Raw genomic sequence first — 25,968 nt, forward strand, 5'->3', positions numbered from 1 at the left:
CTGGTCCCAACATTTAGAACAAACATCTGGAATACTGGCAGACATACAGTACGATGGAGTTATGTACATTCTCACTTATATTGGAGCAATTTAAACCTTGTGTTGATTGTTTGCTTTTCTGCCTTTAAACATGCATTATTCCAATCTTCCTCATCAATGTCTTCTTGCATATCTATTTCCAGGCTTCCAATTGATCTAGCAATGATTCCTTACTATACGTGACCAATATGTGACCGAAATAGGTAGAAATGAACATTTTGAATGCTTTTGAAATGTTCTCTATCGGTCTTATTTGCTAAACTTAAAGGGGAACTATCTTATAAATGGCCTTTGAGTGTTTAGCATTGTTTCCTAGCTATGTGAACTTATATTAATATGATCTATGTCTCAAAATTCTCATATTGGCGCATTCTTCCAATTCTCCTCTCACAATATTCACCCTCACTGAACTGAGTCATTTGAAAATGTGCCCTATATGTGATGTCATAAAGACACCGCTGCATGTTAATGTTCAGGGGGGCTGGCCCGGCGCAGTGGTTTAGGAGCCCAGGCTCAAAACAGCTCGAGATCTTGAGGTATAAAAATGCTGTTTTTGAGGACTTGATTAGAAATACAAAACAATGAATAAAAAAAAATATATATTACAGAGGTGTTCCATAGACTCACAGGAATTGTGTAAAAGTGCCCAAATAGTGAAAGAAATAGTAAAATAGTTCCCCTTTAAGACTTGTAAATATGTAAATTATTGTTATTGATAGTCCGGCAGGGTTCCCAAACCTTTTTGAACCAAGGTACCCCTGAATCTTTCCACCCTCTCCAAGGCACCCCAATTCTTCGAAGAGTTAAAGAATTTAATAGACTGTATACTAAAAACAAATCATAATGAATTTAATTTTAATTATTGATGAATAATAATATGAATAGGCATTGTTATGTGTTACTTTCACATGGTGGAGGGAATACTTACCGTCTGTGGTGTATATTCACATTGTGGTTTTAGTGTGGTGTCACTAATTGGTGGTTTGTGATGGACACTTTTTTTCCTTGTAATTAAAATGGCCGCTTTTATCATTTAACACAGGTGTGGTGATGAGGCACCACGCCCTATGTAGAGTAGGGTAAAACTGCAGTACCACAGCCCCATACATAGGAGGGGCCTGTACTGTGCGTTGGGGGCCTGTACTGTGCGGTGCACTACTGAGCATGCGAGAAACAAAGTAACATATAATATAGGACACTAGAAACATAAAGTAACATACGGAACATTAACACTTTCAGTGCCGGCCATTAACATGGTAAACATGGTTAAATGCCACCACCCACATCAATGATAGCGTTGTGAACGCATAAACTCTGTCTTAAATTAGGGCTATGTGTCTAATCTGCCTGTCGCTTATCAATGACTTGTTTGCAGTAAACAGTCGAAACAGATTCAGCGGCCAATCAGAGCGCAAAACGGCAGCGCGGAATTGGAACAGCGTTGTAGAAGGCATTCACGCTTCCGGGCCGGTGAGCACAATGGATTCTTCAGTTGGCTTGAGGGAAAAGTAAAATGAGGAAACTGGCCACCCCCCCCATCGTCAGTGTAAAGTAATGGGGTGGTTACACATGGAGAGACGATAGGGGGCGGTATCTTCCCAATTGAGCTCAGAGAGACTCTGCAGCACTAACCCGAGGCTCGATTGATGAAATATGAATTCAAATCGCCAATAAATAAAAAGAAAAAAAAAAAGACAAACAAACGCTATATAGCGTCGGGGGCACTCAAAGGTTGGCATGAACTAACGACAAAACGCGTCCGTGGCACTCAATGTGTTATTAAGTAACATACGGAAAATAGGACCTAATGTCCAAAATATTTTTGTCTTAAACTGAATATCAATTGGATTACCAGCCCTGACTGTTACTCTAAACTTAACCTCTTCTGGATGAGGGCCTAAACTTAACCCTTAGACTAGATCAGAATTACTTTACTTTGTTTCTCGCATGCACCTCACAGTACAGGCCCCTCCTATGCAGTGGCGGCCGGTGTGAACTACATTTGGGTGGTCGCGGGCATCTGACCAAGCGAATACTGACTCATAACGTTACCAATGTTAAGTCGAGTTAATTGATTCATACTACACTAGTACACGTATGATCATCAATCCAATAATGAACACATATATATATAGGCATATCTTGTCATTTTAAACAAGTTACCATTCATTCATTCATCCATTATGCAATACCCACAGCGAAATTAACACGCTGTGTTGAGAGAGTGAGAGAGTGAGAGAGAGAGAGAGAGCGAGAGAGAGAGCGAGAGAGAGCGAGAGAGAGAGAGAGAGCGAGAGAGAGAGACAGAGAGAGACCGCATTAACTCATTAACTCACTGTTTAGTTGAAACGTGGTCCAACCGGAGGGCTTGATAAACACAACACAACAGCATTGAGTAACTAACTAACTAACCAGAAACTGACGTCGGCCAATCAGAGAGAGCGTCTCCGAGAAATGCGGCTACGGAAAATACTGGCGTCGGCCAATCAGAGAGCGTCTCCGAGAAATGCGCCTACGGAAAGTATAGACGCTGCTTGCTTAGATGATAATAGATCGCTTGAAAAAGCGCCCGGCTTCCATCATAATAAATCATATTTCAACGCACAGCGCGTTACACACTGATTGGCTGCGACGGATACAGCGATGAAACCAGTGCACGCCCACTGTAAGCACTATTGCGTCTAGCCCGAGAGAAATGCGGCTACGGAAAGAATAGACGCCTATTGCGTCTAGCCCGAGAGAAATGCGGCTACGGAAAGGAGTCACTTCCTGTTAATGAAAACAATTATTTATATTTGATATATTAACGTTATATTGTGCATTGGAAACACAAACACTTAATGAGTAAATATTATTCATTTTAAACATGTTTATTTTATTTATAAGGCCCAAAAAAATAAAATAAAAAGTTCTTCTTCTTTTAACCAGGGAGGGCGGCGCTCTAGCGCCCCTATCGGCCAGCCGCCACTGCTCCTATGTATGGGGCTGTGGCACTGCAGTTCTGTTTCGTAATGGATCTCGCTCGGCGTCACTACTGCACTATACCTCGCTCGTGCACGCGCACTGAATAAAAAATTCCACAATGTACCTTTACATCCCAACATTCGTCTGGCCACACCCCTATCAGCTTACCTACATAAGCAGGGGTGGGGCCACATACTCGCCTCCTTCTTCGCTTTCACCACAAGGAAGTGCCTTCGGTAGATCCCCACTTGACGAGGTTGTTAGTAGAAGAAAGTTGGAAAACAAGAGATACATTGACATCATATCTTTATTTTCTCTCACTATTTGAGAAAATACGGCGATATTGTCTTCGTTACTGGAGTGTCTGGAAGATGATGATCATTCTACACCTCCACCGGTTTTTTCGTATTAGGAGTTCACGCCGCTGACATGCTTCCCAACTACAATCCTCCTTGCTGCGGCTGGAAGGGGTAAGACCCTCCAGCAACACAGCTGGACTGTAGGACGCACCGACTGTTGTGAGAAGCGGTGGGTTCCAGGTTGGGTGAGTAATGTTTGCTTGCGAGCACCACTTGTCTGTTAGTGCTATGGGGGCTAGCTGACAATGTTTATGAAAACCGGCCCCAGATTAGGGTCCTTCTGTTCAGCCTTTTAGGCGACGGCGGAGGATCTTGGTTTGAAGCCCATTATAGTCAACTAGTGGGCCACGACCAGTAACTGGTGATCCCAGGATTCTCTGGACAAGTGGATGCTTCTCTGTCACCGTGTAGGCCCCATCTTTCATATACAAATGAGAGTATACCCTAACGAGGAAATGTGGGCATGGATGTTCGTTATCGGAAGATCCATGTTCAAGTCGGCTACAGCCCAGATGGGACTTGTGCTGGCTCTGCCGGATGTCTGGTAAAATCACCGTTGTAAACTGTGTTGACATCTCTTTTTCTCTTCTCTCTTAAAAGGTGAGGAGGGTTTCAGAACGGCGGCCTGTCTGAAGTGTGGCTTGTTATATCGTTGTGTACAAGTTCAGGTGATAGCTGCTTAGCTTGCGTGCTAGTTGTGGCCTACCTGTTAGCCAGTCAGCTGTTAGCTGCGGTGCTAGCCCGTTGTGTCACTAGGCTAGGAAACGTTAGCTTGCTGCTATCGGTCGAGAGCGGCTGTTAGCTTGATGCTACACTGTTGAACATTGCTATGACTATAACATGCCTTGAAACACTCTGACTACGACGTCATCTTTGACAGAGGATGTTAGTCGAACCTACCCGGAGCCCGGCCGGCGAGGACTGCGTCAACAAGGAGAACCATAGCGGCGGGGTGGAGCAGCGCTGCCCGTGTCGTCAACACAGGATGCTGTGTTTACTATCGGTGCCCTGTTAGAGACTGCAGTTCGCGTGGTCTGCGCTCACGGTGAGGAAGGTCCTGACCAGACCTTAAAACGCGTCTTCTTCCTTCCCTTCTAATGTTTTGGCATGTAGTCGGACGGTTCGACGTTACCAGTGTCAGGGTCTCGGCTCCCATTACAGAAGCCGAGACCCTGACACTGGTAACGTCGAACCGTCCGACTACATGCCAGCTGGACCGGCTACCCTCCCCACTCCTCCAGACCATAGCACCGGACATCCCCCCATTCCTAACTGCAACCATCAACTCCTCACTCAACTCGGGGGTGGTCCCCACCTCCCTAAAACAAGCCAGAGTCACGCCCCTCATAAAAAAACCAACCCTGAACCCCACCGTCATAGCCAACTATCGTCCTGTCTCTCTTCTCTCCTTTCTTTCTAAAACACTTGAACGTGCTGTATCCAACCAACTTACTGCTTATCTCTTACAGAATGACCTCCTAGACCCCAATCAGTCTGGCTTCCGGACTGGCCACTCCACAGAAACGGCCCTCATTGCGGTCACAGAGGCACTTCACTTAGCAAAAGCGAAAGGCCTCTCCTCTGTCCTGATTCTCCTAGATCTATCTGCAGCCTTCGACACAGTCAACCATCAGATCCTCCTCGCGGCCCTCGCAGGAATGGGAGTGGCTGGATCTGCGCTGACATGGCTGACATCATACCTCAACGACCGCTCCTACCAAGTGTCATGGAGAGGGACTCTGTCGGCCACCCGCCCCCTCCGGACGGGTGTCCCCCAGGGCTCGGTCCTAGGACCCCTTCTCTTCTCCCTCTACACTAAATCACTGGGTAACATTATCACGTCTCATGGCTTCTCATATCATTGTTATGCCGATGATACTCAACTCTTCCTCTCCTTCCCTCCCTCAGATATCCACGTCTCTGAGCGGATCTCGGCCTGTCTGTCCGACATCTCCGCCTGGATGACGACCAACCACCTCAAACTGAACCTAAGCAAAACAGAATTGCTCCACCTGCCGGCCAAATCCTCCCCCCTGACCGACCTCTCCATCACAGTCGAGAATGCAGCTGTGACCGCGTCCCCGACCGCCAAGAACCTTGGTGTTGTCCTCGACGACCAGTTGAACTTCTCTGCTCACATCGCAGCGACAACCAGAACCTGCAGATTCCTCCTGAGCAACGTCAGAAGGATACGCCCCTTCCTGACAAAAGAAGCCACCCAACTCCTCATCCAATCAACAGTCATCTCCCGCCTCGACTACTGCAACGCACTGCTAGCTGGCCTCCCGGCCACTGCCACCAAGCCTCTTCAACTCATTCAAAACGCAGCGGCCCGCCTGATATCAAACCTACCGAAGTCGGCCCATGTCACCCCACTTCTTAGGGACCTGCACTGGCTCCCCATTGCTGCACGTATCCGCTTCAAGGCCCTCGACCTAGCATACCGTGCAGCAAAGGGAACCGCTCCCGCCTACCTCCGGTCAATGGTCTCTAACTACACACCCTCAAGACCCCTACGCTCTGCATCTTCTGGCCGCCTCAGACCTACTCCTATCCAAGCTCCCGGAGGGTCATCAAAGAGAAGCCGCCTATTCTCAGTCCTTGCCCCACAATGGTGGAATTAACTACCCATCCCAGTTAGGACAGCCGAATCCCGTCCAATCTTTCGCCGTCGACTAAAGACTCACTTCTTCAACCATTATCTGAAATGATTATAAAAAAAAAAAAAAAAAAATCGAACCCTGACTAACCTTACTGTCATGCACTTGTCCTAATAAACTAACCTACACTGTAACACGCAACACTTGATGAACATTGTTACTCAGCTGATAGAGTTGTACCCTTCTTGCTGTCTTGTCGCACAGAACTTGTAAGTCGCTTTGGATAAAAGCGTCAGCTAAATGACTAAATGTAAATGATGTAAATGTAGCTGCAAATAAGTATCGTTATTTTTGGTAAAACTTGTCTGCTTTCCTGTGTCCACCATTTTGCAATCGAGGCCTACCAGGAAAACGAGACATATTTTCCTGTGACTGCTCAGGCCTTAGGGCAAGTAAATTATGCTTGATTGTAACAGGTATGATATTTAGTTTTTGGCTGAAAATAATGCCTAGTACATTTTATAACAATGCACAAACAAACCTGAATGAGACATGGCAAGTACATTTGACGAAAGTATTTCTCCAATGCGTTTTAACAATAATAAAAGTAATTGACGTTCATGCATGGGCAAGATAATGGCAAGAATGCATTAGCTCAGTCAAACTTTCATTAAATTGTTGTGCACATTTAGTGGGACAAATGTGCCTGCTTTTGGGAACATGCAGGTCCTCTACCACTGCCAGCCGTGTGCGTGTCTTGTTCTTGGTGTATGTGAGAGAAGAAAGAGCCAGCTCACACAAGTAGGAGGTTGAGAAGGGTAAAAGCACCTTGACGGCACTCTGAGATAGATGGATACTGATGTCCCACAAGCAACCAGAAGCGGTCCATCATCAGCTCTGTGAGTTCATCTTGAGCTTTGCTGCTTAAACTAGCGGCTGATGGGACAGGGTTGAACGGATCCCGGAGCCAATCAAAGTCTTCATTCATAGGAGGGAAATACAACTCAAACCTCAGGTGTGCAGCGATCAGTTTAAAAAAAGACGCTGACTTGTGTGCTGCGTCATTGGCTGTCAACGTGAACATTTCAATGTTTTTCTTGGCCACCCCGTCTTGCCACCGTCTCAGTTTGGAAACCATTGAATTTGTCTGTCGCTGTGAGGATATTCTCAACCGTTCCTTGCATTTTGATGTTGAGGTCATTAAGGTGGCTACAATATCTGCCAGATAAGCAGCTTAATCTACCACGATTCATCATCCATTTGTTTTCTCTCCATTTCCCGACTCCCTCCAACTCTCCCTCTGCATTGATAAGACTGCCTTTTATGCGCTTGTGAAAGTCCTTTCATTCATTCATTCAGCTGAGCAACAACAAATCAGCACTCATCTGTCCTTGAATTCCTGCATAGCTAGCTAATGGCACATTTCTATTCATCATACTGTCCAGTGACAAGTGAGAAGAGGGCCAAAAACAACTATTGTAATTAGGGATGTCCGATATTATCGGCCGATATTGGCATTAAAATGTAATATCGGAAAATATCGGTATCGGTTTTCAACATTTCCGTTTTATACCGTTTTGAATAAGAGTATAGTTTGGGTGCTTCTGAGTAATTCCAGGAATTCGTAGATGTATGGTGACCGGTTACCTCGCCGGAGTATTTAAACCCTGCGCGCACGGCTCAGCTCGGCCCAGAAAAGAAAATACATGGTTTCTAATCGAGTGCAATAGCGGCCACAAAGCGTTAGGGGGCGGTATTGACCGTCTGCAATCGCAGATACACTCAGAACAGCATGCACAAGGTGCCTTGATGAATTATGAATGGCAATAGCGAATAAAAGAAAACTAGTTAAAAACGTATATATACGTGAATGGCCCTGGATGTGTTAATATTATGAAAATTGTTTTATGAACTTATTTCACTTTACTTTTTTTTGTGTTTTTTTTTTTATCCAATGATTTAATGAGTTGAAGCCCCATATAGGCCCATCTGGGTCTCTTGCCTCTACTCCGCACCATTATACACTTTCTGTCATGGTCAATGTTTTTACTGTTTTGCTGAAATGGTGCGAAATAAAGAAATGAATTAATTACTTACCCACAGTAGAAGAGCAGCACACACATCACGGAGAGAGAGCCCTGTATCTTCACAGAGCTGGTCACTACCCTGATCAACTGAAACACACAACCACATGAATTGTATTAGACGCAATATTACTGTAGGTATGTGCAGATACTGCTACTGGGATGAGGGCCTATACCAGGTTAATACAAGGTATGGGAAGAGTTCTGTCAATACTAAAGCCTGACCCCAAGAGCAACATGACAGAAATCAAAGACATTTTTTTTTTAATGTTACATAGTATTACTGTATATTGCCCAGAAAATAAGTAATTTCTCTAGTCCAGTGATGGAGGTCAATCAGGCTGAGTTAGGGTGATCAATGCAGGGTAATCTATTTTCGGTACCCATCAGGATTACAGGGGTCGCGCCGCCCCCGCACAGGCTGCTAGGGGGCACCACTGGGCAGCAAACAATCCTCGATAATAACAGGTAGCAGGTACCATTTCATTCAGGATACTTACTCGGGCCTAGGAAATATTTTTTGTAGGGATGCACCGAAAATCCGGCCACCGAAAATTATCGCCGGAAATGGTTAAAAAGGCTCTTTCGAGTGGCGGTTAGGTGGCCGAGCGGAGATTGCGTTCGTCAAGCTCCGGGGTTGTCACCAGCTTGGCTGGCCGTCTGCACTAATACAATTGGCTGTATTAGAGGGTGGGAGAAGCTGGCGGGGTGGGTCCGGGTCGTTGTAAACAGCGACTCCTACAGTTCGGTCGGGGCGTCTGCTAAGCGCGGATAGGACTTGAGGGGGATAGTGTGATCCTCCCACACGCTACGCCCTCTCGATGAGAATCCGCGCTGCCAGGTGAAAAGAAGCGGTGATTGGCTGGACGTGTGTCGGAGGAAGCACGTGGTAGCCTCCACTCTCCCAGATGATCTGACTGTGGGGGGTAAGTGCGCAGCGACCAGGAAGGGACTGGGAATTGGCATACGACTAACATTGGGATGGGAGAAAATCGGAGGAAAATGGAGGGGGAAAAAGATCAATAAAAAAGGCACTTTCGGCTTTCGGCCGAAAGGATTTTAGCACAGAAAATATATGACCGAATGTCAAATAACGTGTTGTTGTGATGACGTAATCAAAACGCGGCTACAGACATAGACATTTTGTTGTATGCAAAGAGAAAATGTTTAAATTGTACAATCTTTCAGCAGTCAGTGTGGAATTAATGTATGCATTCAAAAGTGCTGAATAAATGTTTTATGGGCCCATAATAGTGATTAAATATTATTTAAGTAGTTTTGCCATAATAATGTCTTTTGCCATAATCAGGTAGCCAAAAAAAGAAAATAAATACATTATATATATTCATATTAATCATTTTCGGCCTTTGGTTTTCGGCCAACTGTTTCCTATTTTCTGTATCGGTTTCGGCCAAGAATTTCCCATTCGGTGCATCCCACATTTTTTGTTGATTTGGTGACCATAGTCCTGCCCTGAGCATAAGCGCCTGTACCTTGACCCAGGAACATGGAGCCTACAGACTCACCAGCAGTGCAAGAGGGAGGGGGATGAAGCCCATCCTCCTGGACACAGAGTCGCTGTAGTCGGTATAAGCCTGGAGACAGTCAACACAACACATCAAAACAAATCATTATTTCACTTCTTTAACACATTCTGTGCCACGCAGTTTTCCCATCTTATACCACTCTGCCAGTGCTGTAAGCCTATAGAGTCGCTCACCTTCTTTGCAGGGTTATAACTTTTTAAATATTATAGCTATATCGACATTACTATGGCCCATTCAACATCGGGTATCTATCGTTCCGGATGTGGGAACGTTATATTTTTCCATTCATACATTGTCGTGTTAGTACCGTTGTGTTTGGCTGAGTTAGGGGGAGGGAAGTCATGGGTGGGAATCTGGCGTTGTGGACAGTGGGCGCTTGCTCAGCGGAGGCAGGACTTGATGAAGGCAGCGTGACCTCCCACGCGTTACGCTTCACCAATGAGAGTCCTCGCTGCCAGGTGAAAAAAATAGTCATTGGCTGTCACCGCGCGTGTCGGAGGAAGCGTGCGGATGACTTCAGGGTTCCCTTGTACCGACCAGTAGGAGAACATGCGCACAACAACCAGGCAGGGGAGGGGGGGGAATTGGCACAACGACTAAATTGGGACGGGGAGAAAAAAATCAGAGAAAGAGAGAAAAAAAAAAAATTTCGATCTGCTAGATCCATTTTCCGTTTGTATGACGCAATAAACGCCGAAAGCATATTGATTATTGCGTCTCGAAAGCGATCCAATGCACTCTAGTGTTTGTCTTGATCAACATAACTATTAGATAGCTCTGCCGGAGCATTTTCCCCGATGCACAGAGCGCCACATCCTGTCTAGAGTGGAGTGCAACTCGCCCGAAATCAACCAGGCGGCGGTATTGAGGCGTTGAAATATCAGACAGAGTCCAGCTGGCTCCCGGAGCCTTCCTGGATGAATTATGAATGCCAATAGCGAATAAAGGAAATAACTAGGGATGGTCGATATTGGCTTTTTTACCGATACCGATATACCGATATTGTCCAACTGTTAATTTCCGATACCGATATCAACCGATATCACATTTTAATGCCGATATCGGCTGATAATATCGGTAGGCCGATAATATCGGACATCATTTCTATAGAAATGTATAATAAAAAATTGAAAACCGATAGATATTTTCCGATATCACATTTTAATGCCGATATCGGCCGATAATATCGGTAGGCCGATAATATCGGACATCCCTAGAAATAACTATCATAAAAACGAGTTAACTCGTTGTTGGCGCTCAGTGATTGGCGGGCAATAACGTGTAAACTCGTTTTTGGCGCATAATGTGTTAATCAGTCTGTAACACTGTTCTGACACAGTTGCTGTAGTCGGTATACGCCTGGAGACCGTCAACACACCATCAGCTAAACAAATCATTATTTCACTTCTTTAAGCAGTCTGCAACACTGTTCTGACATAGGTTTACTCACATTTTTCTGTCGGCTGCTGACCAGGTCAAAGGCCAGGCTGGCTCGGTACTCCCCATACACCTAGGACATCATCATCATCATTATTATTATTATTACTACTATTATTATTATTTTGACACTGAACAAAGCAACTTGCAATACCATGATTGCATTTTAAACAGGTAGGAATCAGCTAAAGAGTGGAAATCAAGTAGTAGTAGTATTGATTGAATGAAAACTTTATTAACAGATTGCAGAATGGGTACAGTACAGTACAGCTCAATACATACATAACATATATGACATACACAACATTAGGGCTGGGCGATATGGAAAAAAATCATATCGCGATAACGATATGATAATTTTATTTTATTTCTCGATATCGATAATTATCGAATTGTTATAAGTATTTTTTTTAACAACAGATGTATGTTTATTTTGCAGCAATTCTTTGTCATTGCCGCCATCTTTAGTGTTACATCCCCTCACACTCCAGTTCTCAGGCTGCAGCTGGTTTAAAAGCTAAAGTAAACCGGCTTCTCTGCTGGCTGTGGCTCCAGAGGAGTTGAACAGTTCTGGCTCTGCTAGTTTATTTTCGATCTTTTGGCGCTTTTTTGGTGGACAAACCACCGCACATGTGCACTGTGACTCGTGACTGGAGTCTAGTTCTGCTAGCACACATAGCCTACTGTGTACAGACGGTTTCAAAATGTATTTTAAATTAGAAAGCAAACAAAATAAATGGACAAGAGAAAAAGAAATCTGAATTTGGTCAGTATTGTCATTTGGACAAGCAAAGCCATTACTTTAAGTTGCAGGCAAGAAAGACAAGTCTGTCCACTGTCTCTGGTTTTAAAACTGCCCTGTTGCAGGTAAAAACAAATTAAAAAAAAAAAAAAAAAAAAAAAAAACGATTTTTCGATTTTTTTTTAAATTTCGATATTCGATATCGATTATTAAAATATATCGCGATATTTATCGTTATCGTTATATCGCCCAGCCCTACACAACATACAGATAGACACTAGACAGTAGTAATAGTAGTAGTGGTGAAACCTAGTATAGTTGACTTTGTTTGTTACTGATCCCAGCAGTGTAGGGGTGGGGAGGCTAACAGAAGGGTAAAAGGTCAGGTAAAAGAGAGGTCATAAGGAAAGGGGGCAAAAAGTGTAATGTGTGTCTGTGTGTGTCTGTGTGTGTGATTGAGTTTGACACTCAGTGGAGGATAAATGGGTTAATCTCTTCCTGCAGGGTCGGCTTCTATTACATAACCATGGTTACTGCCCCTGAGGAAAAGGAAAAAGGAGTAGAACAAGAGGAGGAACACACTGAAGGAGGCAACAAGGAGGTCAGGATGCACCAAGAGAAAAAAGAGGGATTCCACTGACTGACGGTTCAGTACTTCAAGGCAGACGAGGCACACAGTGGAAAGGATGGACTGTGTCATGAACCATTGTTAATGTGTTATTATGTGTCATGCATAGGTGGCGGGTGAGCCGAACATTAGGGGAGTCACACAAGGGAGATTTTCCCCCCCACACAATGGCGTAACAATGAGTTATTTTGCATAATTTGACCAATTTATACACACCGCCAGGATGAAATTGTAACTACTGATCATGAAACCAGGTTTAATTTGTGGGCCATGCAATGGATGTAGATAGCAGATGGGTGATCCTCAAGACGTTTTTTCTGAACACCATTGACATGCCCAGACATTACAGCTGCGCCATCATAACTCTGTGCCACAATGGGTAAACTGTACAGTCCACAATCCTCCAGAAAGTGCTTCACATGACCATAGATTGCATTTGCGTCTTGCACTTTTCACAAATCCAAGAAATCGCTCTTTTGTTTCCAGTCCCTCTGCATATCTCACACACACTGTAATTTGCTCCTGTTTAAATGACCGCGCTTCATCCACAAGAATGGTGTAAAATCCATTTTCCTCAACACTGCGAATGATTTGGCTTTTCACACTTTTGGCAGCAATTTCCAACAGTTAATTTTGAGCGTTGTGGCTAGTAAGGTTGAAGGGGCTATTCAACCTAGCGCAGAACGCTTCATCGTGCTTTGAGAACAACGTACACAGCTCTAAAAGGTTCCCATGGTTTGGCGAACTCCGACTCTCATCATGCCCTCGTAGAGCAAGCCCTTGTTTGCCAAGATAAAGTGCCATCTCAACAACAGTGGTGGCATATTCCCTGTTGCACTTAACAGTTTCCATAATATTATGAGAGTTACTTAACTGTGCAGCAACGGAATATTGAAATATTTTTCCAGTTGCATACACCATTGCTCACAAAAGCAGGATCCTTATAGCCACTGTTGCACTGAAAATGTCTGCAGGCGAAACAGAAAACAGCATATTTTTCTTTGCTGTATTCTAGAAAAGTGTACTTTTTAAAGAAGTCTGAGGAAAAGGAAAGTTTCTGTTTCCCAAAATGTGTTTTGGTATATTCTGGCAGGATTGGCTGAGAGGGGCCACTGTATTTTTCTCCCAAATCAGTGTGGGGTGGATTACCGGCAATGTTGCATCCCTCTCCCGGCCCATTGCTCCTCACATTGCCGCCTGAAGCCTCAGGTGATCGGGTGTTATTATGCCCAGGGGCAGGGCTCGCTGTGGCTTCACGGGTGCGATCGCTAGTAGGGCTGTCGCGGTAACCACATCACCGCAATACTGCGGTGTGTCAAGGCACCCGCGGATGGAGAACAGACAACCGCGGTTTAAAAAAAAAAGAAAAAAAAAAAAATGGGTTGTCATCATTTTTAACTGTTCATTTAATGACGATTGCCTCGTGCGTCCGTTTTCCAGTAGCATGAGCTAACTTCACGTTTCCATACAGTTTACAACTCAGATGAAATCAGGATTTATTTTCATATCCCGGACTCGAGCCCCCAATGTATACCTTTTCCTGTATTAATCTGAACCATAGTAGAGTACAGGGGAGCGTTCTCCTAACACTCCCGGGCCAAAGGGCCGGTCATGTAACTTGCTTGTTATAACTACATTACATTACTAACTACATTACATATAACTAACCAGACTTCGGGGTAATTTCCTCTGTAAGGTGGTGACAGTAGACCAGAAAACCGTTCTCTCAAGGACTGGGGATTAATTTCCGTTTGCAGCTCTCTATTCTTAATATTATTGACTAACGTTACTCGCAAATTAAGTGCTGCCTCTCTCTACCGTCCCTGCTACACTCGGGACTACATTAACGTTTTCCCTACTCTCACTTCGTTAACGTTAGTTAACGTTATCATAGCTATTATGATCTGTAATGTCAACTGGATAACGTTAGCTTTGTATGTAAACGTTAGTTAACGTTCGCTATCTATAACGTTAGCTAGTTTTCCCCACAAGTTGTGATATTGTTATTGACTAACGTTACACGTAAATTAAGTGCTGCCTCTCTACCGTTCCCGCTACACTCTGACTACATCAACGTTTCCCTAATCCCTACTCACTTCGTTAACGTTATCATAGCTATTATGATCTGTAATGTCAACTGGATAACATTAGCTTTGTTTGCAAACGTTAGTTAACGTTCGCTATCTATAACGTTAGCTAATTGGCTAGTTTCCCCCAATGATGAACAATGACACAAGTTGTGATATTTAACTACGGTAGCTATGTATGTGCATTCAAATTCACTAACGTTAAAATAGTGTTATAATAACAAATGTTTGCTCAAATAACGTTAGTTTTAAGTTGGAGAAGGGATGTGTGACTGACTATTCGCTACTTGCGTAGACCTACAGTATATATCCCACAACGCATCACTCTTAACACTTTGAGTGCCACGGACGCGTTTTGTCGTTAGTTCATGCCGACTGTTGAATGCCACCAACACTATATAGTGTTTGTTTGTCGTATTTTTTTTATTAGCGATTTGAATTCATATTTCATCAATCGAGCCTCACGCTAGTGCTGCAGACTCTCTCTGAGCTCCATTGGGAAAATACCGCCCCCTATCGTCTCTCCGGATAGTACTGCACCTCATTGGATTAGACTGATGGGGGGGGGGGGGGGGTCCAACCTCCTCATTTTACTTTTCCGTCAAGCTATCTGAAGAGACCGAAGTGATCGCTGAGCCACAAAACAACGTGGAATACATATTTACAGTGCCCAACGCTGAATCAATAAACGCGATCGATATTTGGAATGGCGATCAGGAATTGGAATAATCTTTTTGGAGAACATCTGATCTGAGGTAAGCAATTTATTTTACCAGACTTGGGGTAATCGGATCTGTTTTGACCTATATATCAGCGTGTGCCCCATGTGTGTGTGTGTGTGTGTGTGTGTGTGTGTGTGCGCGCGCGCGCTTATCAGGAAATGAGAATATATTTTTCAGATCGCTTCTCTAGCGTGCATAAGTACACATATACTAATCTAGCGTTTATTTGAAAACTATTAATAAATAGGCCGAAAAATGACAACGTTGTGTATTCCAGAATATTCCAGTAAATGCCGTTTATCACGGAATCTATATATTTTCCTGAAACTTAAGAAAACGAGGGCTTTTCAAAATGCTATAAAACGGAAATGAACAGATTAAAAAACAATCCGTTTCGACAATGTTGACTGCAAACAAGTCATTGATAAGCGACGGGCAGATTAGACACATAGCCATAATTTAAGACAGAGATTATGCGTTCACAACGCTATCATTGAAGTGGGTGGTGGCATTCAACCATGTTTTACCATGTTAACAAGTGGCAACCAAAGTGTTAAAGGAGCAGGCAACACCCTAATCTACTTTTTTTTTTTTTAGATTTCTTTTAGCACTTTTTTGGCTTTTTCTGGTCAGACATGACCGACAGAGGAGAGGGTGAACGGGAGAAGAGTGGGGAAGAGAGCGACAAATTATCCCCCGGGAGCGGGAAGCGAACCCGGGACGGCCGCGTAGGTGTGCGAGGCACTATGGTATGCACCACGAGGGCGCCCGCACCGCCCCCCCCCCCCCCCCCCCCCCCCCCCCCCCCAATCTACTTTTATCACATTTCTGAATGTTGAGGGACAAATGGATAGATTATCAAACATGTTTAAAATCGTTTCGGGACTCCTGCGACCTTATAATTCTTTTTCTAATCACGATCGTGGGTAAACTTGCATGTCTTAACACTTTCTATGCCACTCACGAGTTTTCTCAGATTTATAATAGTTACGTTGAAAGCCACTCACGAGATTTCTCGGAATTTTTCTTTTTTTAGCGATCTGAAATCATATTGCATCACGCGAGCCTACCCTAGTCTACCCGAGAGCCGCCGGCGATCAGATGTGGAAAAAAGCGGCCCCTATCGTCTCCCAGATGACATAAGGGATTTTGGAATGGACTCAATGAAAATGGATGGGGAAAAAAATCCTGTACTCCACATTTTCCAGTCCACTGATGCAGCCGGGGTTACTAGAGTTCATTATGGATCCTCTGAGCGCCGCGGATCATGAGTTCTACTGTATACACGTTAGATCTATACACTTATCAATTTTTTCGAATGGTGATCAGGAATTGGAATATACCAGTTGGATACCATCTGATGTCAGGTAAGGAATCTATGTTATCAGTGTTAGGATAATCAGACTCATTTTGATGAAGATATAAGCCGTTTTGTGAAATGTCCTCTATCGGTTTCACTGTAAAATCCATGAGGAAATGAACACGGCTATTATCAGCGCGCGGCTCGAATGGGGCGTGCGTGTACGTATATGTGACGTACCTTGGGTACGTGGGTTGGTCATTACCATTGTTACTGTATTTATGACACCTTCTGAACATCAGTCTTAGTATATTTAATGTGTTGTTTTGTATATGATGTGTGTGTGTGTGAACATGAGAGCTAATGCTGTCTCTTCTCTCCCTGTCAGGTGCTGCCCATCCCTACTGAAGAGTGCTGATTGCTAATGGATGACAGCTGATTGGCAATCAGCTCAAGAGGGATGGGTAGCCAAATACCTGACAGCACACACACATCTCGGCGCCTCATTCTGTCAATTGCTGGTGACTAAGAGTGAGGTTGCCATTGTTAAACCACTGTTGTGTTCATATATATATATTGTTGGCCTAGGTGCCTATTTCCACTTCTCTACCTGAGTGAGTATCCTCTTGTTGGCCGTTGTGCCTATTTCCACTGAGTGTGGAGTGATACCTTGCTGCCCTTTTGCTAGTGTTCCCTTCACGTGGAACTGTATGTATATATGTATTTGTTGGTAGGCTGTATGCCATTGCCACTTTATTTATATGTCTGGTTTGTCCTCTATTACCTTTTTCCCTTTGTGTGATCTGGGTTGAAATCCCCACTGACAACATCCCCTTTTCCCTTTGGGAAAAGGCCGTGGGTTGGAAGCCCCACACATAATAAATCTGATTTGCCATTTGAAAACGTCTCTGTTTACTATCTGCCTACCCGGGACTGTTTAAGAAGCATTTTTCTACTGAGGGGGTTGTTTTTTGCTCATGTAACACCTGCCCAGATTACTATCTTGTATGGTCAATAGACCTCTGTACATGACAGTATAATATTGATCATCTAGCGTTTATTTGAAAACGATTCATAAATAGGCAGACAAATATCAACGTTCTGGAATATTCCAGTAAAAGACGATTATCACAGAATGGCCCAGAATGGGCTGTTTTTTTTACCTCAAAACGGGTGCTTTTCAAAATGCTCTAAAACCGAAATGAAGCGATAAAAAACCAATCTGCCTTGACAGCACTGACTGGAAAATGATTCTTTGATAAGCGACGGGCAGATTAGACACATAGGCATCATTTAAAACTCTGGCGCCACTGAAAGTGTTAATGATAAAAAATATATATACAGGTAAAAAAAGTTTTTTTTTTTTTTTTTTTTTTTTTAATAGAAGTGCCACACACACAACCACGGTGAGAAAATGTCATACCGCGACAGCCCTAATCGCTAGTGCTGCTGCTGGTAGCTTCTGAATTACTTTTATGATCTTTTGCCTTGAATAAAGAACGTATATCCATTTTGCGTTTTGCGCGCTGCGGTGCTGCCCTGGTGTTAGCTACAAAGAAAAAACTGGCGGGCGAACATTCGAATGCGGATGTTTACAAAAACGTTTGAGGCGTGATTGGTTATTGCCTGTACATGGAATATTAAAAGTTGTCACCTACCCATTGACACCTTGGCCGGCCCTTGCTTAATTGTCACCAGTGGGCTGCAGCACAACACACAATAATATAGCCTATATACCGGTAATACTGCGCTGCAGCCTGCGCACATATATTATATATACATGTAAAAATTCCCAGCATAACATTTGGGTAGGCTTAGCCTACCCTAGCCTTCATTACCCGACGCCTATGGTCTGAACCATTCATAATGTGTTATTATGTGTCATGAACCATTGTTATGGGGCAACAGTGGCTCAGGAGGTAGAGTGGTCTGGTAATCGGAAGGTTTATCCGGCTCTTCCTGGCAGCGTGTTGAAGTGCCCTTGATCAAGACACTAACCCCTGACTGCTCCTGACGAGCAGGTTGGCACCTTGCATGAACCATTGTTAATAAGTTTCATGTGTTAACGTGTGGGACATTGCGTTGGGCCTGCCACCTCCCCTTTGTGTGGTTTGTGTGCATTTGTTGATAAGACAGAAAAGCTTAATGTAGGTCAGTAGAACAGGTAAGAACCATGAAACGGAATGTGATTCAAAGGCATAAAACAAGACCACATTGAGGAGGTTCCTCCTCAAAGACAGTGATAGAGGGTCATGTTCCCCCCATTACATAAACCTGCCCAGCTGCACACACACACACACACACACACACAGCTCTCTGAAAGCATGTGATGACACTCACGTCGGCATTGATGTCGTTGAATTTGGTGATGAATGCGTGCTTGACGATGTCCACGGTGACCTCGGAGGCTATCACCATGACGACATCGGGGAAAAGCACCCACATGTGGTCTGTGATCAAAGATATGGGGAATTGATCAGCTATATCATTGGTAATCACTTGATTGAGATTACAAGTGCTTATTTAAGCCACAGTCAAGACTCAGTGCAGGGGGGAAACAAGCAGGATAGATTGGGCCACCTTGACACAGGCGGTATAAAGATTACAGTAAGATGTAATGTAAACATTATATTAATGCGGTCGGGTGGCGTAGCGGAGATTGCGCTCGTCACCAATGCAAGAGGCTGCGGTCTCGACTCCCGGAGTGAGCATTGCCTGCGGCTTGGGCCGATCGTCATACTAACTCGTTTGGCTGAGTTAGCGGGAGGGAAGTCGTGGGTGGGAATCTGGCGTTGTGGACAGCGACGCCTACAGGTCAGGTCTGGGCCCCTGCTCAGCGAAAGGCAGGAAGTGGTGAAGGCAGCGTGACCTCCCACGCGTTACACTTCACCAATGAGAGTCCTCGCTGCCAGGTGAGAAGAGAGCCACTGGCTGTCTCCGCCTGTGTCGGAGGAAGCATGTGGTAGACTTCAGGGTTCCCTTGTACCGACCAGTAGGGGGAACATGCGCACAACAACCAGGTAGGGGAGGGGGGGAATTGGCATAACGACTAAATTGGGATGGGGAGAAAAGCATAGAAAATCAGGCGGAAAAAAAGATTACATTTTATTTTATTTATATTAATATTAGGGCTGTCAAAATGAATGCTTTAACTCTGGAGATTAATTTAAATGATTTACTAATCTATGGAGTGACATTTTTCAATATAATATAAGAAAGCGGTCTAGCTGAGTCAATGTTGATGGTTTTGTTGAACATTTGTATTTCACAGGAGAGAAACTATTCAAAGAAAGCTATTAAAATAGTCTTTGAATCTAAATATACTTTCTTTGTGTTGATTTTACATTAATTCCATGATTTTACTCAAGTAAATATCTGTTACAAGCTTCGTCTTAAATAGAAAAATGTGATTTTTAATCTAGATTAATTACAGAAAATTGTGAGATTAATTAGTTAATTTTTTTAAATCTATTGACAGCACTTATTTAATATACAAATTATTTGAATTCAATAACAGATATGCTGTGCAGCAAAACAAAGTATGAGACATGCGTTGAGTCCAGTCCAGCAAACCGAGCAACATAAAGGATGTTAGCAAGTGAGGTACCATGTAACAGCTGTTACAAATCAAATGGGATTCTGAGTGGGAGGCAGTAGCCTGTCTTGCAGTGGTGTGGTGTGACAAGGTTGTATAAATTCCAGAGTGAAAGTCAAGAGTTGTCATCAACTTAGCTACGTTTAGCTTACATTTAGAATAAAAGAACAATGAGGAAATCTTGCTGTGACAAATCCTAAATTAGCCATGCGTGATAAGGGTATAACAAAGTCTCTCTCAAGAGAAGTCTGCTCACTCCGCCACCATCTTCATAACGCCAGTTGCCAACTAATAAGATTAACAAGACTTGACCCCTTCTACACATGCGCCATCCAGTGGTTTTAGCCATGGTGACCACTTACTGCAGAGATAGTTATTAATTGAAACATCTTTAAAAATCACATTTCACCTCAAAAGGCAGTAGATACAAATTTTTACTCAACATAAATTAGATCACATTAAATAATTTTCTCTGAATATGGTTGTTTTGTTGTAGTTTTGTTGTTGCCACCATCTTTAGCGTTACGAATTTCTCCATTCAAAACTCTGGGAGTGCTCCATCTCCTCATAACTATGGGTCCTCAAAGGTTTAATAATAACTTATGAGACATTCCTTAATTAGAAATAAGGCCTCGCACTTGTAGGCCTCCACCAGTAGACAGTGGGGGGCTTAAGAGTAGGAGGCGGGGCAAACTAAGAACAATAAAAGCGCATCTCCCCACCGAGAGATTTCACTGGTTTTCATTATGGTTAGTACCGAACCGTTAAGCAGTATCGATAAGAGTACCGGTAGTAGTATCGATAAAATCCTAACGATACCATCCCTATTTATAAGCCTGCTCTTCTATATTAATATTTCAAATTGCATTGGTCCGGATGGGAGAATTCAGTACTGTATCTACAAAACCTTCTGTTTAATCATCTTCCCTTTATTAATTTCCTTAGATCTTTTGTACACGTGATCTCAAGAAGGTACTGAACGAGATCAGTGGCAGTTTTTCATGTCTGGTCATTTTTAGCATGGTGTTATTCACCGTCAAAGATGCAAAGAAAAATCATAATATATTCTCCTTTGTAATATTCTCCTTTGTTTAATCACAATTTAAGCAAGCCTAGTAATAGACACTGGGAATACATTCACTGAGGTCCATAGATGTCCCTAGATACTGTGGAATATATGTATGAACTACGCCCCCTTCCTCCCCTCCCCTTCCCCCACTCCCCCCATTGTTCACCTGGTACTTAACTGCTCCCCCAACTGGGGAACGAGATCTTTTTACCTGACTGACGGAGCTGGTCTGTTTAGGTAAGATCTCCAGCCATATTCTCTATTGTTGTTATGATTTGATTTGATCTGGTTAATAAACCTTATTATCTGGACCCTCTGAGTGAGCAAGTCATTTGACTCTATTCCTATTTGAATACTATTATTATCCTACAATTTGGCGTCGCGAATTTCGAATTTTGTGCAGACTGATCTGTTCTCAGGTGTAGAGAGAAAAAGATTAGTTTAGGCCGGCCGGTATCTGGAACACATTGGTGTGATCCCCACTTCTCTCTGCACAAGGTGAGCATTTACTGTGTGTTTTAATATTCGAGACTATGGCTGGACAATAGAATAAAGTGTGTTGAATATCTGGGCTGTATTGGGATTCGTTACGGGGGAAACGCGTGTACTCCGGTCCTATATCAGGAGGTTCTGGTAGGATTTGCTATAGGTTGAAGTGCTATTCCTGGTCGAGTCGGAGCCGACCAAAAGCTAAGGCACACAGTAAGGTTGTCAACAAAAGAAGATACGTGAGCTTATTAGAGTGATATCATTGGAAAACGCGACTCTCTTAGAAACTATTCTATGATTCTTGTGGCAAAGAGGCGGGACGCTAGGACCGAGAAGCTGTTATAATCTAATTAGATTTAACAGAGTAACGATATATATTCATAGATACAACCTTAAAATAAGCTCACAACCTCTTCCATTCCTGAAAACGATATATTTGGATTGAATTAATCAATTAATCATACAGAGAGCGGGAAGGAAACCGGCGGTGCCTCGACAGTACGTAAATGTACATTTAACGGGACATTAATCGCTGGTTGAAGGGACCGAGACTATGATTAAAAGGTATATATAATCTAATATATCGCTATTAAATTTCGAAGTTCAGGATTCGGTCGTTATGCTTTAATAACGGTGTATAGTGTATATCAAGGGTATAAATGCCTTATCGCAGCAGGGTGCTGGGCGATTAAACGAACAGCGATCCAATACAGACCAGGTATATACACACGTTAACTTTTATGTATTTTCGTTTGTTTGTCTGTTTGAGTCTTGTTTGTGTGTGCACAGTATTATAACCCGCTGAGGTGTTTATTGAGTTAAGAACGAACCGGCTGATATCGCAAAGCATTGAGTTAACGTTATACGTTATACGTTATACAAGGAAGCCAGGAAAGTGATTTCCGGTAGTGATTTCCGGTTGGGAATTGTAGTTTTGGTTCCACTTCCGGTTTCACGATAGGTAATGATAACGGCGCTATAAATTACATAGTGATAACGATACATAAAGTAATTGGAATAATATGTATAAGGATTCAACATCTAAATTAGGTATAGCAGTATACAACTGAAATACATATATCTTAGAATCAGACCTGAAAAATTAACTTTGACTTGAATGAATACCTAAATTGGTTCTCTAGAACAATATAGATTGCTACAGTTAATAAGCTATAATTAAGATACCAAGTATATAAAATAAGTTATAATTAAGATACCAAATATATAAGATTGAGTGTCTGGTCTCCACCTTATATACAATTATTTAGTTATAACTAAAAATAGGGCATATGTTCTAGTTTTTTTGTCTGTCTATCTCTGTCTGTCTATTTCTCTCTCTCTCTTTCCTCCTCACTGTTTACCAGTCTGATCATATCAGGGACGTTACATCGAGGGCAACGCGGGGCATATAGCTGGTATCATGGGGCGTTCACTAAGCAAAAATGACGTTACCGGCAACTCTCCGTGCGACTTCATGCTAACAAAATATGGACCTATAGCTGTAAAATATTTGGGATTGTGGTCAAAATGGACAAAAAACAACTGGCCAGTCCTAGGGTGTTTTCATAACGGGAAACTTAGAGGCGTACGCGAAAGTTTCCGTGAACGTGCCAGATCGTTTACCGTGAGAAAACAAAGTCGTATCGAACATGCATTGGTTTTGTGGCAATGTGAAATTGATTTGAGAAATATGACACGTTTAAAAGAAGAGGCGGAAAAAAGTATTATAACGCAGTCTCAAACTAAAACGCTTGACAACGGAAAAGACAGAGAAAGTAACACAAGGCCCAATATCAAAAATGTTAAAGGCCTATATCCAAGCCTGACCGCAAGCGTGGTAGAAGACGATTCAGACGATGACATATCCACAAGAGTGACGTTTAACAGAGACGCACATGTGGTTTTAGATAGGAACCCAGACGAAAGAGAAAATGTAGAAGCAGGACCATCAAGGAACAATAGACCTGCTAGAACACAGGACAGTTCACCAACAGTGCAACCGCCGTCACCACCAGCGAATAAAATAGAAAAGGTTAAAACGCCTCCGGAACCATCACAAATGGTCACTAGATCCGAGAAACTGACCAGCACATATCCTATGAGGATTGTCCCACTAGGCGAAAATGTAAACGCTACAGTTTACCGACCATGGTCACCGACAGAATTAAAAGGACTCGTTGAACAATTTCCCAAACCCGAGACCCAATGGGTTTTATCGAACAATTGGATTTAATATGCCATTGCTATAGCCCGACCCCTAGGGACATGAAACAGCTAATGTTGGGATGTCTAGGAAATAAATATCACAGCGTCTCAACGCAAATGGCTATTCCAAGCAGTGATGCCTGGAGTGAAAACAACACTAGAGAACAGTGTATTACTGCGATAACAGCCGCGGTACAAGGTTTGGCAAGGCGAAATGCATGCATGTCAAATATCACAGCTTGCGTTCAAAACGAGTCTGAAACAGTCGATGCGTTTTACAGTAAATTCAAAGCGGCTTGGGCCGCGAACAGCGGATTAACGGCAGACGAGGGACTCGCAATCCAGGTATCCTATTTCGTTAACGGCCTCCTACCACACGTTGGAAAACATTTGAAAGCCGTCCAGTTAGATTGGGAGAGCTCTCCTATTACAAACGTTAAGAACGCAGCCATCAATATAGAACGACAGCATCACGACAAGAAACGTGTCATCAAAGACATCGGAGTCTTTGTATCTCGACCAGAGGTGGTAAAAGAGGAAACAATACACTGCTATCCAGCTAGAAATTATTACCCCCAGGGAAACAACCAAAGGGGTGGGGGTGGGAACACGCGAAACGGGCCTCCACAGAGGAACGGGGTACAAACATGTTACCACTGCAATCAACCAGGACACCGAATACAGGAGTGTCCCCATGTAACATGTCATATTTGCCAACAAAAGGGCCATGTGGCGTTCTATTGTCCAAAGGAGAATAGAAACAATGGGAACAAAGGGGAATATATGCAAAGAGACTCACGCAGGCCCCACAAACCCCATCCTAGCGCCCCACCATATGCAGATTACACTATGGCGGATCCGTTCAAAGGAGACGAGGCGACGAATGTCGCATAGAGGTGCCAACAGGAAAAAAAGATCTGTCTGGAGAATGTTATGCAAATATTAACAGCAAATCCCGAAGAGGAACCCAAAATTAACTTAATGATAAATAACAAAGAAGTTACTTTCATGATAGACACCGGAGCCACACAATCATCAATTGATGAGAGCACAATGGCATTACCCTTGTCTGGACAGTCTGTATTAACAGTCGGGATAAGCGGTGTCCCACAGACAATCCCTTTGTCTATACCAGTTAAAATAGAATCAACTAGCGATTCTTTTTCAACTGAACACTCTTTGTAATTAACATCTAAAGCAGCAGTTAACCTTTTTGGACGAGATTTGCTTTGTAAAATGAACGCTAACATTTACTGCTCACAAGATGGAGTCTTTTTACAGCTACCAGAGAAGGGAGAAAGAATTGAAATGCAACAGATGATGTCACAACGAGTGGGAAATGTGATAGAATACAGATGGAAATTAAATAATGATCCTATCAATGAGTTTGTTTCCACAGCATTGAAAGAAATAACAGAAGCCGACACAGGAGTGAACGCGAGGTGTTTACAGATGAAGTTCCTGGCCGAACACCACGTAACAGCGTCCAAATGGGATACAGACGTACCAAAAGTATATATAGAAAAGGTAAAATCATCCATTGGTAAGACCACACTGTTTCCAGCATTCTCAGAAATATACATCTCCCATGAGGGCATTGCAGCCACAGTAATCTTATCAGAAGTTCAAAGAGTGGCAATTCATGACTCTGATTATACCCCACACATAGCAATCGCATTCGACACGGCGGAAGGAGAACAGGACTTGTCCCCCATGATGAAGAGACTACAGACAGACAAAAGAACAGCTACCTCCCACACTGTTAAGATGAAAAATGGGTGGAATTTAACTAGATTGAAAGATGGATACATAATAGCCACACCCCCATTCATGATTGAAGGGCCATTGATATGCATACCAGAGCCCCCACACGCTGTTTTCCTTCCTGAAACTTCATTGTCTAAGGTACCCCATAAACTGTGGGCATCACACTCCACTGAAGTCGGGCTAATGACATCTGCAGTCCCCCACAGAGTCACACTGAAACTGTTGATTGTACCCCTCCCAAACTTGAGCAGTATCCGCTGAAACAGGAAGCCATCGATGGAATAACACCAGTAATAGAATCACTGCTATCACAAGGCATTTTAAAACACTGCGA

The 25,968-nt window shown here is 43.3% G+C and overlaps 1 protein-coding gene across 1 annotated transcript in view; it reads right to left on the reverse strand.

The window, feature by feature from the left end:
* The window catches only part of tapt1b (transmembrane anterior posterior transformation 1b), a gene marked incomplete at its 5' end in the record, with an annotated part of 134,893 nt that overhangs the window by 30,284 nt on the left and 78,641 nt on the right, over nt 1–25,968 (reverse strand). Inside the window, 4 exons of the mRNA XM_084318731.1 lie at nt 8,060–8,136; nt 9,573–9,641; nt 11,044–11,103; nt 18,850–18,959. Coding sequence (XP_084174857.1) covers nt 8,060–8,136; nt 9,573–9,641; nt 11,044–11,103; nt 18,850–18,959 — 316 coding nt within the window. The remainder of the gene's footprint in view (nt 1–8,059; nt 8,137–9,572; nt 9,642–11,043; nt 11,104–18,849; nt 18,960–25,968) is intronic.

The sequence above is a fragment of the Notolepis coatsorum genome (genome assembly GCF_963971535.1).
Source record: "Notolepis coatsorum genome assembly, chromosome: 7".
Lineage (NCBI taxonomy): Eukaryota > Metazoa > Chordata > Actinopteri > Aulopiformes > Paralepididae > Notolepis > Notolepis coatsorum.